General features: G+C 47.7%; 1 protein-coding gene across 1 annotated transcript in view; it reads left to right on the plus strand.

Moving 5' to 3' along the window:
- The first annotated feature begins 497 nt into the window (after window positions 1-497).
- The window catches only part of LOC119379069 (zinc transporter ZIP13), a 61,557-nt gene continuing 43,762 nt past the window's right edge, over window positions 498-18,292 (plus strand). The window contains exons 1-2 of the mRNA XM_037648231.2: window positions 498-1,350; window positions 2,070-2,174. Coding sequence (XP_037504159.1) covers window positions 1,047-1,350; window positions 2,070-2,174 — 409 coding nt within the window. The 5' untranslated portion in view covers window positions 498-1,046. The remainder of the gene's footprint in view (window positions 1,351-2,069; window positions 2,175-18,292) is intronic.

An 18,292-nucleotide genomic window follows, 5' to 3' on the forward strand; every position in this document is an offset into this window, starting at 1 on the left:
ATGTGCTGCGCAAACAAGAGAATGAACAGGAACACAGAAAAGAGCGCTATTTTAGTGTGTTCCTGTTCATTCTCTCTGCTTTCGCAGCACGTCAGAAGTTTCAAAGCAGTTCGCACGACTGTTACTTTTTTCATTTTAACGGAAGCGCTTCCCCTCGACGTTAAAAAGAAGAAGATGTACGCATGCGAGTAAATCGTATTTTGGAGGTATTTAATAGTATTTTGAATGTAGCGCGCTCCCGCGCGCTCGCTTACTCGCTATTCGGAGCGGGAGCGTGTGTCAACGTTACCAGACCATCCACAGTTACTGAAGGACGACGCTCGTTGCTGTGGGCTGGTTTGCCGTTTCAGAGAGATCAACATTTACACAATGATAATTAATATTCGTAAATAAAACTAATAATAAGTACGCAATTACATTTTACGCTTGCGTAATAAACAAAACCGAAACTAACGTTTTTTTTTCTTCTTTTGCTTGTTTCAAGATGAGGGCCTTCGACACTTGTGTGTTGCTCAATGTAAACTTCGCTGATGCGGTGTGATGCGCTGGACGCTTGTCGCGCGGGTTGCGATTTCTTGGAGGCCCCCTCGCTGCGAGACCGAGTACAGCATATCCTGACGAACGAGGCAGACTCGCGAGCGCGCTGCGTTTAACTTAGCCCGTGTGTGGCAGCATCGACGCGTACGGCGAAGCACCCCTCACCGTTGGCGTGGGAAGACGGCCTGCCAGGGCCTGCTGCTGCTGCTGCCGCACTCTCCATCCTCTTCTCTCCACCGCCTGACGTTGCCCATCAGCGGCGGCAGCCAAAGGAGCCTTCGTCCCACTCGAGAATCCGTGCTATCTCGTTGCGGCCTCAAACTTCTTCGGTGAGCACTTCCTGTCGTGTACTTCACCCGGACAGATTACGGTGCCTCCATCGCTGATGGAGATAAATCTTGTGTATCTCGGTTGCGTGGTAGAATACAAAACGCGATGGCTCCGGTGAAACTGAGTGCTTCGACTTGCCTTTGAAGCCAGGCCCTCCCGCACAAACCACTTGGAAAAGCATGCCGTTGGCCGCTCAGCTGCTACGGCTCGGTGTCGTGGCCACCGCGGGTGTCGGCAATGTCCTGTGTGATCACGAACGGTCGTCGAACATTTCCTTCGTAGAAGGGACACCTCTTCTGCAGGTCTGGCAGCTATGGAGCTTCACATCCGAGCACAGTTCATCTGTACGAGCCCCTTCAGACGTGCGCACCTACCAAACGTGGGTCTTCTCCATAGTGGCCGCATGCGTCGTGGGCCTCAGCGGTGTGTTCCCGCTCCTACTCGTGCCTGTTGACACAGGTGTCAACTTGAAGCAGAATCGCAGTGAGTGCAGTTCTACATCCTGGACGTTAACCCGTGCTGGCTGCGCGTAACCGTTGCTTTAACAGAACTAATATCGAATGAAAGTCGTGTCACACTGTAAAGTTTTCTTTTACCTTGTTTCGGGGTAAAATGTGGTAACTCCCACTCGCAAGTGCGACCTCTGAAGAATGAAAAAAAAGGAAGAAAAACGGAGAAAAAATTCAGGAGAGAGACAGGGATGTGTAATAGTAATGGGAATATATGCTTGTTTGATTCACTTTGCCTTTTGAGGAGACGCTGCGAGCACATGGATGCTTATCGGCACCGTGAAGTGCCGCGCGATACGGCCAGGTTTGAGAAACAGCATGTGCGCAGTCGGAAGTGTGGTTGCGTCTTCTCGATACGCTTTGGAACCTATATCTCCTACTTGACGAGCTATTTTCTCAGTCTTGTGGAGAGCGTCGATGTGCAAGCCCTCATATTACACCCTCTCACCTAGAAGAATGCAGCCTCACTTAACCACTTATTATACCTGAATCGCTTACCTGCATAAAGTTGGCTCTCTCTCTCTCTCTCTCGATATATATATATATATATATATATATATATATATATATATATATATATATATATATATATATATATATATATATATATCGTTTGACAGTGTGTGTCTGCTTGGCTTTCTGCTTTCTCCGCAAAAGTTTGCAGGAGGTTTTTGTGCTCGCTATTTGTTTCAGATGGATGCCGTACGCTTAAGCTGCTCCTCAGCTTTGCTGTTGGTGGCCTTTTAGGTGATGTGTTCCTACACCTTTTACCAGAAGCTTGGGGACGTCTTCAGAGAGGTGTGTCTATGCATGGATTCACTCTTACCACTTCACATGTTTGAGCTTGTTGGATAGCTTGTTTGCAACTTAAGTGTAGTAGTTGGCAGTTGTGCAAATAACTGTGAAAGTATTTGCTGCACTCATTGTTTTGACCAGGCAAGTTTGCAGCGTACCAGTGCAGCCAGTGATATTAGCCAGTATTTAGGCTGGTGGCTTATAAATGGAGCAGCAAGCAAACGCAGAGGCGTGCAAGTAAATTAAGAATCAGCGTAGCAAGTTGAACGTTGCGCTCAGAATTACCTGAGTGAGAAAAATTTAGGCATCTGCATAATGCTGCCAAACTGGTCCCGAAAGGTTAGGTTATTAAAATTTTTCTTTTTGTTTGTAGCCACTATCCAATCTCAATTTATCTCCCCGATAAGACAGGTAAAAGTGTCAAAATGTTCACCTTCAAAATCATCTGTGCTATACAGTTAGCATAGATGGTTATAGTTGCTTGTCTGAGGCTTCTTTTTAAATGAAACCTGTAAGTTCAGTTATTGTCTCTTTCTGATGGTGTCATCTTGGTTTATTTTTGTAGGCAGTGTCAGTGTGTGACTTTTTTTATCTGTGATCGAGAGTGAGGCACTTGATTTCAGCAGTTACTTGTACCTCATAGAGCTTGTGGTAGTGGGAAAAAAAGCAGATGCTAGTACGATCTTAATTTCTCGGCACTGCATATCACATATGCATGGCTACTTCTGGAAAAGCAGCTTCTCTTTATCATGAGAGGATGAAACGAATCTCTTGTTGTTTATTACACTTCACGTAATCTGTTTAAATGCAACAATCAGTTTATTGAATTTCATGATTGCATGCATGCACAGAGACAGCACAGAGTTATTTGATATGCAAATTACAAAAAAAAAGGAACTTAAATTTTTTTCGCACAGTGTGATGTCAATTTCATAAAGTGTGTTTCACACTTCACGAAACTAACATCATGCTGTGGACTGTGGAATAATTGTGACATTGTGTAGCACTGTGAAATCGTAGTGTGTGTCATATGTGTGTACGCGTACGACATGGTTAATACAAAGTTGAGCAACTATATTCACAGTAAGTGAAAATGCATGTCTTTTTTCACAAAGGTTTCTACATAGCATTCACTATGTTGCACTCAGGTTTTAAGTTGTGTGAGATTGCGAGATTATTTTCAGTGAAATCGCAGTCCCTGAAAGTGAATTTGTATGTTCAGCGCGACCACTGGGGAGCATTCTGTTGGCTGCTCTTTAAACGTTATGATATCCAAGAGTCAATGTCACCTGGCTTTTCACCAAGTTTCACCAGCACCCCATTTCCACTTTGGAGTCGTCTGGTTCTTCTGACGCGTTGGGTACAACAAATGGAAATAGCAGAATCTGACATCGGAAGTATTTTAACGTAATATATAAATTTGTCGTCAATAAAGCTTCGCTTTCAGTAGCGCCGCCGGGGGAAAGTTAGCGTTGCGTTTGTGTAGGTACCACAGTTTTCAGCCCTAACCCACAGAGCAACATTTAATATGTTACCCTATCCAAAACCTGCATCGACGCAAGCATTTATTGGCTCAGAAGAACGTGCTACCGCAGCAGCTACATGTGAACATCTTCGTATACATGTGAACTTGCTGATGACCCTGTAAGTTCAACTGTATCGCGATACAGTTGAACTTACAGGGTGAGGGATCCGCTGATCACCTACTGCAATGATTGGTTCTAGAGACGAGCCAAGTTAGCTTCGCCAAAACGAAAACGCAGGCATGACGCGCCCGAGCAGCTTAGCAGACGACACAAAGCCACGCCCCAGTGCACCTGCGCAGTTTTGCTTCGACGCGCGGCTGGCGCCGCCGCGCTACTGGCGATCCGCGGAGCGACGCCTTGCTTATCACTTTCGTAAGCATATCAGTCGGTAATGAGAAAAAACTATTTTAAAAAAGCGATTATGCCCCCTCAGCTGTCTCGGTTCGCAGGAGGATGTGGCGCGCTGCAGCGCTGCCTTGAACAAGCGATATAAAAAAGGTCAGTTTCGCCGCAAGGGCGAAGCAATGAATGCGACAGAAACAAATTGAAATGTTATGCGAAGTCTAGCAGCTAACTCCTTTAGAATCAAGCCTGGCCTAACTCAACAGAGCGCTGACGTAAAAAACGCGACCGCTGCAGCGAGCGAAGCGACCTTAGAGCATTCTGTCGCTTTACCGCAAACTGTGCGGTGAGGACACAGCGCGTACAAAGGTATGAGCCGTCTGCTGATCCCTGTCCTGATGGGGCGACCGCGCCCGACCAATCAAAGTACATAGTTCCTGCCGGAGCCACGAACCCCCCCCCCCCACCCATTTGGCTTTTCGTGCGATTAAAGACGGCCGGCGCGTTTCCTCTTCGCTTGAGCCTCGATCGTCGGCTGCGCTCGCACGCTTTCACTCGCATGTGACGCGCGGGGCGATGCCATCGCCTTTGGACTTTATACGGAACCTCACGGCGCATTTTCGCCGACGGCGACGGCGAAAATGCGCCTGTAATGTTCATATAATCACAATAAAAATAAAGATTAAAGCTGGTTGCTCGAGTCATCAAAAGTTCGCACGAAGACTGACACTTTGAGACGGCTCTCCGTATGCTGCGTTCGCCCACCCGCTACTCAGATCGAGTAAAACATCATTAATTAATGGCTCTCTTACTGTCCGTTGTCTACAAGCTATTCACAAAAGTAATTGCTAACAGAATTAATACGACATTAGAGTTTAATCAACCAAGGGACCAGGCAGGATTTCGTACAGGCTTCTCAACAATAGACCATATTCATACTATCAATCAGGTGATAGAGAAATGCGCGGAATACAACCAACCCCTATACATAGCCTTCATAGATTACGAGAAGGCATTTGATTCGGTGGAGACATCAGCAGTCATGCAAGCACTGCGGAATCAGGGCATCGACGAAGCCTATATAAACATAATGGAAGACATCTACAGCGCATCCACAGCCACTATAGTCCTTCATAAAGAAAGCGACAGAATCCCAATAAAGAAGGGCGTACGACAGGGAGACACGATCTCTCCAATGCTATTCACCGCGTGTTTACAGGAGGTTTTTAGGGCCCTAGATTGGGAAGAATTAGGGATAAGAGTTAATGGAGAGTATCTCAGTAACCTGCGATTCGCTGATGACATTGCATTGATGAGTAACGCGGGAGACGAATTACAGCTCATGATTACTGAACTGGATACGGAAAGTAGAAGAGTAGGTCTGAAAATTAATATGCATAAAACTAAAGTAATGTGGAACAATCTTGGCAGAGAACAGCGCTTTGCGATAGGGGGCGAGACGCTGGAAGTTGTAAAGGAGTACGTCTACTTAGGACAGGTAGTAACCGCGGAGCCGAACCATGAGAGTGAAATAACTAGAAGAATAAGGATGGGATGGGGCTCATTCGGCAAGCACTATCAAATCATGAATGGTAGTCTACCACTATCTCTCAAGAGGAAGGTATATAACAGCTGCATCTTACCGGTACTTACCTACGGAGCAGAAACCTGGAGACTTACAAAGAGGGTTCAACTTAAATTGAGGACGACGCAGCGAGCGATGGAAAGGAAAATGATAGGTGTAACCTTAAGAGACAGGAAGAGAGCAGAGTGGGTCAGGGAACAAACGGGGGTTAAGGATATCATAGTTGAAATTAAGAAGAAGAAATGGATATGGGCCGGCCACGTAGCACGTCGGCAGGATAACCGGTGGTCATTAAGGGTAACTGACTGGATTCCAAGGGATGGCAAACGCGTGAGGGGGAGACAAAAAATTAGGTGGGTAGATGAGATTAAGAAGTTTGCAGGTATAACGTGGCAGCAGAAAGCACAGGACCGGGTTGATTGGCGGAACATGGGAGAGGCCTTTGCCCTGCAGTGGGCGTAGACAGGCTGATGATGATGATGATGATTTAGTGTCTGAGCAGGCAGTACTTAAGTCTCCTTAGAATAACAGAGAGCTGAGCTAGTTGGTACGTATTCATCCTAAAAGACTGGGCGTGCAAACACGGACACAAGAGAGAAGTCAAGGCGTTTTGGGTGTCTTGACTTCTCTCTTGTGCCCGCGTGTTTGCAAGCCCAGTCTTTTAGCATGAGTCTCTTTAGTATGTGCACTAAATCTACCCCTCAAATGCTTTCTTTACAAGAGGTGTTCGTTCCAGATCTCGTGAGCTGTGTCTCCGTAACGTTCTTTATCATTGTGTTCACCCGAGCGTGCATCACTGAGGAGGACGAAGAGAAGCGTGATAAGCGCGAAGAGCGACTCTGTGAATGAAAACACGCCTGCCATGAAGAGAAGGAGATCCGAACCATTAAAGTGAGCTTGTTAAAGTTAGAAAGCCGAGTTTAGGCTCTGTAACTCCCATTTTCGTGTGTCGCATATGGTCTAAGCGGCAAAGAGGGGAAATGGCGGGTGGAGGCAGCGGCGAATGTTCGCGAAGAGGCCGCGCTAGCATGCGTGAATTGCGTACGGGTCGATGTGTTGATATGTCAGTTTTAAATATCGTTGTCAGAATCCGGAGACACGGTGGACCACGGCGCATGGTTCGGAGACAGAAGAGCTGCCGAGGGCGCCATAACGATATGCTGTGGAGCGCATGCTCACGGTTGACCGCGAGATCAAATCAGGCAGCCGCGTTTCGATGAAACAATTTAATTAGGGTTAGATGCACGTAACAGAACTCCTGGGGTCGAGATCCCTCCACTACAGGCGAATTGAAGTTACCTATGCGAGACGTCATTGTGCGCGTCAAGCCACTTTTCTCACGATTTACCGTTGTAAAAGTAGATGTAGTTGTTCAGCGTCTCGTCTGTTCCTCAGTTTTATGCTTTTGTGAACAAGGCGCGTGATGAAAAGCCTAGTCGGTTTTTCCGAAGACACAAACAAAAAAACACAGAAAAGGCCTCCCAGCTACGAAATTAGATGGTATAATGGTCATCATTTTGCTTTGCAGTGTGAAATTTACGCATTCTTATCAGCTCTTTGTATCACGTAATGGTTCACGTCGTATTTATTTGCTGTGCTGATTTTAAAACAAGTAAAAAAAAATCGGCAGATCCCACATACCGTGGGAATCGATGTTATGCGAAGCATGCGCAGGATAGTGACTGTGGCGTAATTTTTCACATTGAGCGAACCGTTACGGAATGACGCCAGAGAAATGTGGAATTTGGTATACGTACACTCATATATTTAAGAGTAGCATATGTATTATATAAGCAGTTGTTTACAGTTGCGTAACGATGCTGCACTGCTAGTCAGCGATAGTTACATTGTGACGCACCACAGATGCGTTCCGGGAGCTCTGCGCGTGCGCGGAAGCGGGGGCGGCAGTGTTGTGGCCGTGGATGCCCCCAGTTGCGATAACAGCTGCGGCGCCGCTCGACGTTGCTTTTGAAGCCTATGCTTGTCTGATATGACGGAGAACGCACGCCCGTTTCACGAACCCATGTGCATATATAGAAGGAGTTCTTGACAGTTCTTCTACAAGGTCATCATCACCATGATCAGTGAGCACTAGCACCTTGACCGGACTTGTTAATCGGATCCGTTCGTGATCGCGGCCATGAGGATTCGAAGTGTGGTGAAGTGCGAGGTATAGTGCAGCTGGTGGAAATCCTGGATGCCTCTTACGATGAAATGATCTATGATGCCTCATGTCGTGGACGTGGCAGACAGATCTTTTGATGCCCTTTCCACATCCGAGCTGTCTTTCACGCAGTATAAGGACCAAGCGTTGTTGGGTCTTGATAACTCAATGTTGAGTCACCGGTAATGATGAGAGGCCTGGTTCTCTGAGCAGATATATTGTAGGAAGCATTGGCCCTGGTTTTTGCGTAGTCCATGTAATCCATGTAGTCCACGTTGCGGACCACGTGGACGAGTGGATGGCAGTTGAGCGTCCTCTAGAGGTGTTCTGTCTTCAGCTTCCTCCCTTTCCTTGCGTCCGCCGCGGTGGTGTAGCGGTTACGGTGCTCGGCTGCTGACCTGAAGGTCGCGGGTTCGATCCCGGCCACGGTAGTCGCATTTCGACGGAGGCAAAATGCTAGATGCCCGTGTACTGTGCGATCTCGGTACTCGTTAAAGAATACCCGATGGTCAAAATTTCCGGAGCCCTTCGGTACGGCGTCTCTCATAATCATATCGTGGTTTCGGTACATAAAACCGAAACACTTATTAATATTATTATCACTTTCCTTGCGTGTCAACATGTGTGTTTGCGGTTACTGTGTTGGTTGAGACGCTGTATCACTTGTGGCACATACCCGCATAACATGAACTCTGGTATACGGGTATGTGCCACACGTGACTGAGAGAAAGGGTTTAATGACGTACACAACAGGTACTTCGCGTTATTAATGTCATGACCAGTGCATCGTGTTCGTCATACACTGATCCCCTGCTCTGCCAAGTTTGGTATATAACAAGTTATGGAGACGACCAGGAGAGCGCCCAGACGTAGGCGGCTAGATAGATAGATAGATAGATAGATAGATAGATACGTAGATAGAAACGGCCAAAGTGCCTGAGGTTCGCTAAGAAATGCTTCGCATTTAAAAACTTTTTTAAGAATGTATGTATTTTTTCGCTGCTGCAAACGCGATCATGCCCCAACTGTAAACCGGCTGCACCTTTAACGCTGACATCGACAAGTTACCGAGTACAAAATATCAAGGAGGGACCTTCGAAGAAAATTATGTGACATGTTTACTTTTTCATAGTCTAAGTCGTGTCGCTGTATTCTCTACAAACAGCATGACCAAAGCAAATGAACAATTATCCTGTAATTTCATTTGGTCTTGGAGGGTTCGAGCAACATTTTTTTTTTCTGTCTCTTAGACAGTCGCTGCTATTCAGCGACGAGGGGCAACGTTTATGAACGATCGAAATGATTTTGACGTCCTAAACCGCAGTATAAAATCGCCCCGGTGAAACTGTGTCACGTGACTCAACTTTCGACATCAGACGATAGCAGCGCCGGCGTTTCCAATGGTGGCCCTCGCGCCCATTGCTATAGTGTACCATTGCGTCGTCTCTTTTGTGCGAAGGAAAATAGAACGCATTATATGCGAACTGATTCGCCGCGCGCACTCCCATGATGTGCAACAGGTGGTTTGGCCAGCAGCGAAGGCAACATCCGCTTGACCTGAAGGACTGAATCGAGGACATGGTGCTTGCTGGGAGACCCTTGTCCCGTTTAACGCTAAACGAACAAAGTGGTTTGTTTGTTTAGTGTTACAAAGCGGCTCGAAATGGCACGTTGTGAATGCAGTGCTTTAATGTAGAGTATGACGCGAGAGCAACGGCGCTCGGAACACGCTGGTTTTTCAGTCGACATTTGTATAGGGTCGCTGGCGCAGCACGCGTGTGCCCGTGGCACCTCCGCTGGAGGCCGCGAACCAAACTGCCTCGCACAAGAGGATGCTAATTCCGCGGGTTGCACGGCGTTGACCTTTGTGTCGGTCGATGCCCCTGTGATGCTACACGTAGCGGTCCGTGTGGTATACGTGGCTCGACAGACGGCTTTACGTTTAGAGAGAGAGAAACGCAAACGACACTGTAGGGTATCTGATTCAATTCATTTATGCCACGCGCGCTGCTGTGTGACGGGCATTTACATGGTGTGATTCGCTGTTGTCTCCGGCCGCCATTTCGCGAAGCTGGCAGCGCCGCGTAGAAGGATGCCGGAGTTGGGAGCCCGCATTCGGCTTGGTTGCATGGGGAGGGGGGGGGGGGCATATGGCGACGGCGAGAGCGCGGTATATGTACCCAAGGCCGTCGGCGATTGCCGTTGACGGACGCTTTCTCTCGGCAGCTGGCGAAGCGGTTTGTTTCGATGAAGATGCGCGGGAGGGACACAGCTTTTGCAACGCTATTCAATCGAATATTGATGCCACGTACGCGATACAGCCGTCCAATTGGGCTCAAGCCTGACTATATATTCTTTAAATCCAGCGACAACTGCATGCATCGGGACCAAACACCAAATTGACAAGCGACAGAGCTGAGCTACGATTAGAAGGAAAATTCTGAAGGCGGGATGTGTGGTCGAATGTTAGGCCCAGGGGCGTAGCCAAGGGGGGGGGGGGGGGGGGGGGGTTGGGGGGTTCACCCCCCCCCCCCGAAATTTTTCAATTTTGCTTGCGTATATATACACGCACACATACAAACGCACGCACGAACAAATATGAAGTATGGTTGAACCCCCCCCCCCCCCCCCGAAAAAAATTTCTGGCTACGCCCCTGGTTAGGCCAGTACATTTTTCATGCGTTTTATGGAACGTTTACCACGACGTTTGAGGTCTAGTTGAACTGCGCTTTATTGGCGGCGAGTCAATCTTCGTGCATATGCGCGGTAATGTTATCGAATGTTTCGCTGGGCTCTGACTAGCACCGACGGTTTCCTGTCTTTCACCATATCACCATCCCGTCATCATCATGCCGGCATGCGACTCCTGCAGTGGTAGCTGCCAGGACGCTATTTCTATCAGCGGTTGCCCTGCGTGCTGCGTCGTGGCGACATGTATACATACATCTATTGCATCCGCGTATATATTGAGAATTCACATCCGAAAAGCTCAAGCGAAACGCTATAGCCTTGCTGTCTCACTGTCAGGGTTTCATCCGGAGCTTGGATTTGTTGGGGGGCGGTGCATAGTGTTAGGAGGATGTGGATGTGTATGTGCATGAGTGCCTGTCTGTACGAGGGGAGGGGGATGGATTGGTCTTGAATAATTTCTTTTTGGGGGGGTGGCGTCGTTTCTTGGGTGGGTGTTGGGGGGGGGGGGGGGAGGGGAAGGGGAGTGTATAAATTCCTGGTCACTTCTTCGCCCTTCAGGCGAAACTGATCATGTTTGAATTGAGTTCTTGGCGCCTGAACAAAAATACCCCCCCCCCCCCCTTCCCAGGAAAAAAAAAAAGCCAAAACTTCTAAGCGGTCTTCTTTCCTACAAGGTCCATTTGCGTTTTCTTTTTTTACTTTGCTAGCGATTAAGCAAATTACAGCAGAAACCGATGTTTGCAAGTCAGAACGCATAGCGTTGTCGTTGATGAAGTGTTTGTTATAAAAGTATCTTATGAAGTACCTGCGCCCGCATTCGACTCAACTGTGACATCAGCGCGTTGTAAAAACTTGCCTAGCGTCTTAGCGCGCTGGCTTGCGCGGAGGAAATTGTTTATGAAACGATCACTGTTGTGAAAAAAAGCGTCAAGCATCTGAACGCTCATGCTTACACTGGGGAGAATTTTGAAGGTTATCTTATCTGGTTTCGGTATTAAGTCCATTCGTTTCCCCTGCACTTCGTGAACCGGTTCACGGTGGCGCTGCACTCCGGCATTCGTTTCACGAGTTCAACATGGCGGCGTCGGCACCGCGGTATTCGTTTCGAAAAAGTGCAGCCGTCGTGCAAGGCTAGTTCACGAATTCCCTGCACTTACTCGTGAGGTAGTGCCGAGTCCGTGCAGCACAAGATGGCTGTAACCGCAGCAGACGACGCAGCCGGCTGCATTCGTGGCTATTTTAACGGCGCCCAACAAATATGTCACTGAACGTTTTCCGGTAGTTAGAAATGCCAGGCAGCGTAAAGGGGTATTCAGACGGGGGAGAAATGCTCGGGGGAGACGGTGGGGATTGCGGATCACGTGACCGCGACGTCACGGATTAGCGAGTAGGCGTGACCCCCCCGCGGCTCCTCGGAGGTAAAGTCCCTAGATTTTTCCCTGTTGGACCTTTTCCCCGGCAGGACAAACGATCCCCCGGCGGTGGGGGATATGGCGGAATTTCAGGCTCTTGTTTGGCCACATTGTTGCACTTGCACCTGCAGAGAGCGGCAGTGGGTGTCCAGTCTGCAGTTGGGGTCAGGGAGAGGGTACGTTGCCGCGGCGCAGAAAATGTAAACGAGTTTTCGTTTTCCTGAGTGCCCGCGTGGCGGCGCTATCATCGTCAGCAATGGGAGCCTTCGCGCCTTCGCCCCGCTGCTGTAGGGCTGCTGCTGTGTTTCGTCGTCGCTGCAGGTTTTCGGCCGAGCATTGCTTCGTCAATACGTTTCATTTTTCAGTTCCTGTAGTTGTGAATAATGTAGATTGGTAACAAGACTTGTTCACGGGCTGCTTTTCATGTGAAGAACTCCATGCAGACAGCATTTTAGATGTGCTGACCATTGTGAAAGCAAGGCTTTGGCAAGAGGTTGGGTGCCCAAGCCATGCCTCAATGCTCTCTCAAAAAATAATCCAATTCTATGTTGTTACGCGACTTCATTTTTACATTAAGGGGTAAAACACAGACAGAGCAGGCAAACGCCAAAAAGCAAAGCACTTAAAGATAAGCCGCTGCTCTTAAATTTTTTTTTCCTTCCTATACAAGATTTTTAAAATTTTATTATTGTTCCTGCGTTTAGATTTTACAAGTGTAGGTTAAACTTGAAGTATGAATCTTCTCTGAATATTCTTTTTCTGTTTCACTGACCCAAATACAAAATGCCAGATTTGAAAAACAAGCAAGATAGTATGTTGCCACTCGCCATGCATACTATAGCAATAAACCCTTGAATAAGTGCCAACTCTGCTTAATTCAATTGTGAATGGTGGCTTTGGTCCTTGGCGTACCATCAACAGTGCGATTAATATGATCTACCAGAACGTCAGTAGAGCTGTATAAAAATGCATGTGTTTGAATGGAAATGTGTCTATTATTTGTCATTTTTTTAGTATTTCTTCTGATTCAGTGTCTTTACTTATTGTGTGAACAATATGTGTTGAGTATTCATGTGCTTTTGTGAACTTTTTTTAATTTATGCTATGCTAAGTATGCTATTGAAAATATTTAGCGTCTCTTTGTGAGTATTTTTCTAGCATCTATTGGGCTGTTTTAGGAGACATGCTTTTTGCCGCACACGCTGATAAGTACAAAATGGGGCAAGGCCCTCTTCAAGCTATTTCAGCTTTTTTCCATCTGTTTTCACTTTGAAAAAAAAAATGAAAGTGATTGATACGCATGGCTTTTGTGGAGTAAGGTCATTGTGCTGCCACACCAAATAAACTTTTCACTTATTTCTGTGAACGATTGTTGTCTACATTTTTCCACACCTTCATTACAAATTCATTTTTCTAAATTCAGGAGTGCGGACAAATAGTTCTGTAGAAAAGAGTGCAAATGAACCTTTTAGGCATATTATAGTGTCAGCAGAATTGCTAACTGAATTTTGCACTCAACTGATAGCGGTGTTTGAATGCAATTTCTTACACAAATATAATTTCCAGCATGTCAGGGGTCTTCAAGAAGCAAAATCTGATTGCATGGTCTTTCGGACTTTCGGTCTTTTATTTCTTGGGCATGATTAGGATAGGTCTTTCCTGCTGTGCACTCCCACACATTTTCTTGCACTTTTCAGGAGAATATATTAACTGAGAGCGTGTATGGTGCTTAAGTTTGTAGTAATATTGTTTTATTTAGTGAGAGTATGACCTCACTAAAGAGACTACCGAGTACAAACGCTAGCATGAAAATATTAGTCTCTTTTATCTAAAGGCAATCGATGTCAGTGCACGTTAAAGAACCCCAGGTGGTCGAAATTTCCGCAGTCCTCCACTACGGCGTGCTTCATAATCAGAAAGTGGTTCTGGCACGTAAAACCCCATAAATTAATTAATTATCTAAACGCAATAAAACTGCGAGATCTTTTTTTTTTTAAGGGAGAGCTCGCTACTGCAATACAAAACTGGCGGTTTACTGCATATATTGCATCCGGCGCCCGCTGATGACGCGCTCATGTTTAGCGATACTTCATGCGCCAGAACAACGGCCAAAGCAAGAATATGCTCACGCAAAAGAAAACAAAGCAACGAAAATGGCTATGTACAGGGGTTGCACAAGAGTAGTTTGTGCTTGAAGCGCTGGCAAACTAACCTTCGCGCTGAGGGCAGCAACGCGTCGCTTACATTGCAGGTGGTGGTGGCGCCATCTACCAGGTGAGACATAAAGTGCGTCAGTGCACGGCCTCCAGTCAGCCCACTACCCCTTTCTAGAACACTTTAGCTGGGGTCATCGTCGTCAGCAGCTGGTGAAACGGGCGGTACAAGCCACAGGAGTAGTCTGGTAACACTGGTCTCCCCCTCCGTTCGCCCCGTTCGTGTGAGTGGGGGCCATTTTGGAGACTTCTCCTCGCAAGCTGACGTCACTAGGCTCCGCCTGTATCCCCCGAGCATTTCTCCCCCGTCTGAATACCCCTTAAGCGGCGGCGACTTTTACGAATCACAACCTCCACAATTCGCGAGACAGCCGACCGTAGCAGAGGGCTTGCACGACATCTGCACTCTCGTATTCGTTTCGGCATCTCGTTGCTGCTGCACTTTCTGAAACGTTCCCTGCACGACGACGGCACTCTGACGTCACCACCATGAACCAGTTCAGATAGTGCAGGGTGAATCGAATGGACCTATTAATGGTCCAGAGTTCAAATGCAGCCGTCAGAACATTTTTTTAGCATTTCTATTTGTTTATCCAATGTAGTTAAAGGGGCCCTGCGACACAAATTAAGCATGTCGTTTTCAACGCTTCTTTTGGTACTGTGGAATGCGCCGACATCGTTGCGCAAGTGACATCGCCGAAAACGAAGCCGTTATAATTTTATTTCACCGGATAAACTGCCCTGATTTCGGACTACAGCGACACACATCGGCTATTTTTGTTATGGGAAGTGACGTTTCGTAATGTGGCAGTGACGACAAAGGCCGTGCGTTTTGATTGGTTTGACGCGAAAAGTGTCATGTAATATTCATATGGTGGTAGCTAGGCCATGTAACTGAGCCTTAGAAAAATAAAACCCATTTTTTATGGTTTCTCAGAAACAAATCACTTCTGTTTCTGACTGATGCACTGTGGAACTGGTGGGAATGGTAATCAAACGATACTATGCTGGGTTTTGCTTTTTGCGGCATCGGGCGATATCGGCCACACCGACAGCTGCGAAACACGCAACGCTCAGTTGGGACCATGTGACCGTCTGCTAGGCGACGCACGTGGTTCGTCGTAGCCATGGTTGCAACGCCGTCAAAAAGAGCGGTGGCAAGGCACTGTGTGAAGGCCACCATGAAAAGAGACTTCCGGTATGTCTCTATAAGAGGCGCGCGGTGATTGGAAACGGCCTTTGACGTCAGCGGGAGAGGGAACGTTTCTTGTCGTCGTCTGCTCGAGTTTTGAACTTTGAAGACAAATAACATAAGTTTTGGTACTGTTACGACTGGGGTAGGGCCCCTCGGGTGCGCGGCGTAGGATACGAGGTCGTGGCATCCCACCGCTGCCACCACTGTTAGGAATGAGGTATCGTGGCCCATCGCTACCGCCACCTTTAGGTTCCGATGTCGTCCCTCAGGCTCGCTGCTGGGAATACGCGCCGTTGCATCCCTCCTCTGGAACCGCTGTTGGGACTCGGGTTGCGTGGCCGGTGCGAACACGGGTGTGTGTTGTGCTCGGAGTAGTCAGTAATGGCAAGGTGAAGAAGGAAAAGATTTTATGTACAAACTATTTACATATTTTTGCTACCAGGCAACATGACTGCCAGCCCGACCACGTCGGCTGGTTCGACTCCCTTCGAGTCGTTCTCCTTCTCCGATCTCCTCCTCCTCGACGGACCGGCACGGCCTTAAATCGTCTAGCCGTCCATTGTCCTGTTGACTGTCCGCCGGTCGCAGGTGTTGGGCTCCTATCCAAGTTCTCCAAATTGCGGCGCGCTGCCAGAAGTATCAATTGCGACGCGCTGCCAGAAGCCGCACGCAGGTGTTGGCTCCTATTCAAGTTCTCTAAATTGCGACGCGCTGCCAGAAGCCGCACGCAGGTGTTGGCTCCTATTCAAGTTCTCTAAATTGCGGCGCGCTGCTAGAAGTCTCAATTGCGACGCGCTGCCAGAAGCCGCACGCAGGTGTTGACGTCCTCTTCGTACTTTGACCGTCCGCCAGCCGCAGGTGTTGAACCTCCTTTACACCGCAGGAGTTGAGCAGCCTTTCCATAGCTGGGCAGCTTTGAAGAACGACTGGCGTCAGTTGACGGGGCCGGCCGGGTGAAGACGCCGTTTTCCCCGGATTGCATACAAAGCAAGCAGGGGTTGATCCCTGCTTCGACGTTCGGTCACCTGCTCTGGCACAACAGTACACCAATTTTCGTAATTCTTCTTGCGTTCGTCTCGGCATTCATTACTACACGCATTCCAGCGCTAAATAAGACAGTCGCAAAAGCGTCTCAGGGGCTTCGCTGACGTCAATTGCGCGCGCGCGCTTGTGTTCGACGTCACTCGCGGTTCACCGCATGCGCTCTAGCAAAATGCCATGCGCACTTATAAAACCGTTCATGAGCACTTACCGGTTTTTTTCCGCCACATTTTTTGATGAAGTCAGGCAATCATGTAATCTTCCTACCGTTTCTCAGTCGGCTACCAGCGCATAACAGTGATGCACGGAAATCTTCCGGTGTGACTTGATGGTCAATGTATATTAGTCTGTGTTTCGTCACTACAGCATCGTAGGAGGAGCCACTGAGCATCTGAGGTAACTGGAACAGCAGGTTTAGGAGACAAGTGTGTGACCTGCCGAACGAGGACAGACACAAGGACGACGCCTGCTTTAGAGCACTGCACGGGCCGTGGTTCTCGGCCCGGTACTCGTTGAAGTTTACCCGCCCGGCCCCGTGACTCAAAGCGAGACCCGGCCCGACATAGGCCCGAGGCAATAATCTAGGTCATGTTGCCCTAACATGGAATCGAGAGGAAGGCGTAGCATATATCGATGTTTTGTTGGCGCATGCTACGCTAAGAAGCGTGCTTTAATCTACAGTAATTCCTTGTCCAAAAGGGCCTCACTGTGGTAACAGGTGACCGGACATACAGGGTACAATGAACGGTTATTCGGCAGAGGTATACTTTACCTTTTTTTTTCCGCAAATGCAATGGGGATCATCAAGAGCGTTTGGTAGCAGACATTGTAGCACGAAAAGTGATTTGCAGCATGAGTTGAGTTTCTACAGCGAGCACAGTAAGAACGGATGAGACAGAAAAGAGAACACTCTCTTCACTTTGTTATTAACAGCGAAGCTGCCAGCCGTAAAATGTCGACCCTATCGCCATCAGTTACTCACCGCTACGGCGTAGCCTGTGCATAGAGTTTCCTAAAATTAACTAGAGGGGACTCTGGCGCTGCGATCGTTTAGCCACCATGGGAATGATGGGTAGTACACAAATTTGCCTAGTCTTCGTGCTTGCGGCTTCAAACGTACTTGTGGCTTTGTTTATGTGGCTTTGTTTAATGCTGTGTTTTGGTTTTCTTTCGGACAAAAGAATGGATCACTGTGAACTTCGTGACCAGATTTGAATTGGTGAGCCTAAAAAAGTTAAAGTGGTGAAGTGGAACTGCTCACTTTTGCTGAACTTCGTTTTGCGACAAAGCGGATGCAGGCGACGCGCAGCCAAACGGAGCCAAAAGAACGAAGTTTAGACAAATTTGTGTACTACCCATCATTCCCATGCTGGCTGAAGCGTCATGCGTTGCAGCTCTCATAGACACTAGCGCCAGAGTTCCCTCTAGTAAGTATTGTAGGAAACTCTATGGGTGAGAGAACGAATACAGAGAGAGAGAGAGAGAAAAAAGAAAGAAAGACAGACAGAAGCAGTCAGAGAGACGTAAAGAAAGAAATAAAGAAAGAGAAAAATTCTTGCAAAAAAAAAATTGTCCAGGAGGCGGGATTCGAACCCGCTTACCCTCGATCCGAAAGCGAGCGTCCTAACCACTCGGCTCTCCAGGCTTTTTTTTTTCTTTATTTCCGGTTGTACATCACACAAACGGGGACAACTGAATTATATTACAAGACACCACAAACATGTAGACACACATACCATCAACCACTGGATCACCAACATTGTGATTTAAAATTCCTTCATAGTAAGCAGGGGCTCTACCCTAGCCAACCATGAAGGAACACATTCTTTTGTTTTTTCTACCTCAAGAAACCGGGCCATACTTTCTTGAAAATACTGTCTTGCTGGTCTTCTATCCGGGTCACAGTAAAATCCAGCCATTCGTGAGCGCCATATACTGTGCAAGCCAGTCAT

Source organism: Rhipicephalus sanguineus, chromosome 1 (genome assembly GCF_013339695.2).
Source record: "Rhipicephalus sanguineus isolate Rsan-2018 chromosome 1, BIME_Rsan_1.4, whole genome shotgun sequence".
NCBI classification, from domain to species: Eukaryota; Metazoa; Arthropoda; class Arachnida; order Ixodida; family Ixodidae; genus Rhipicephalus; species Rhipicephalus sanguineus.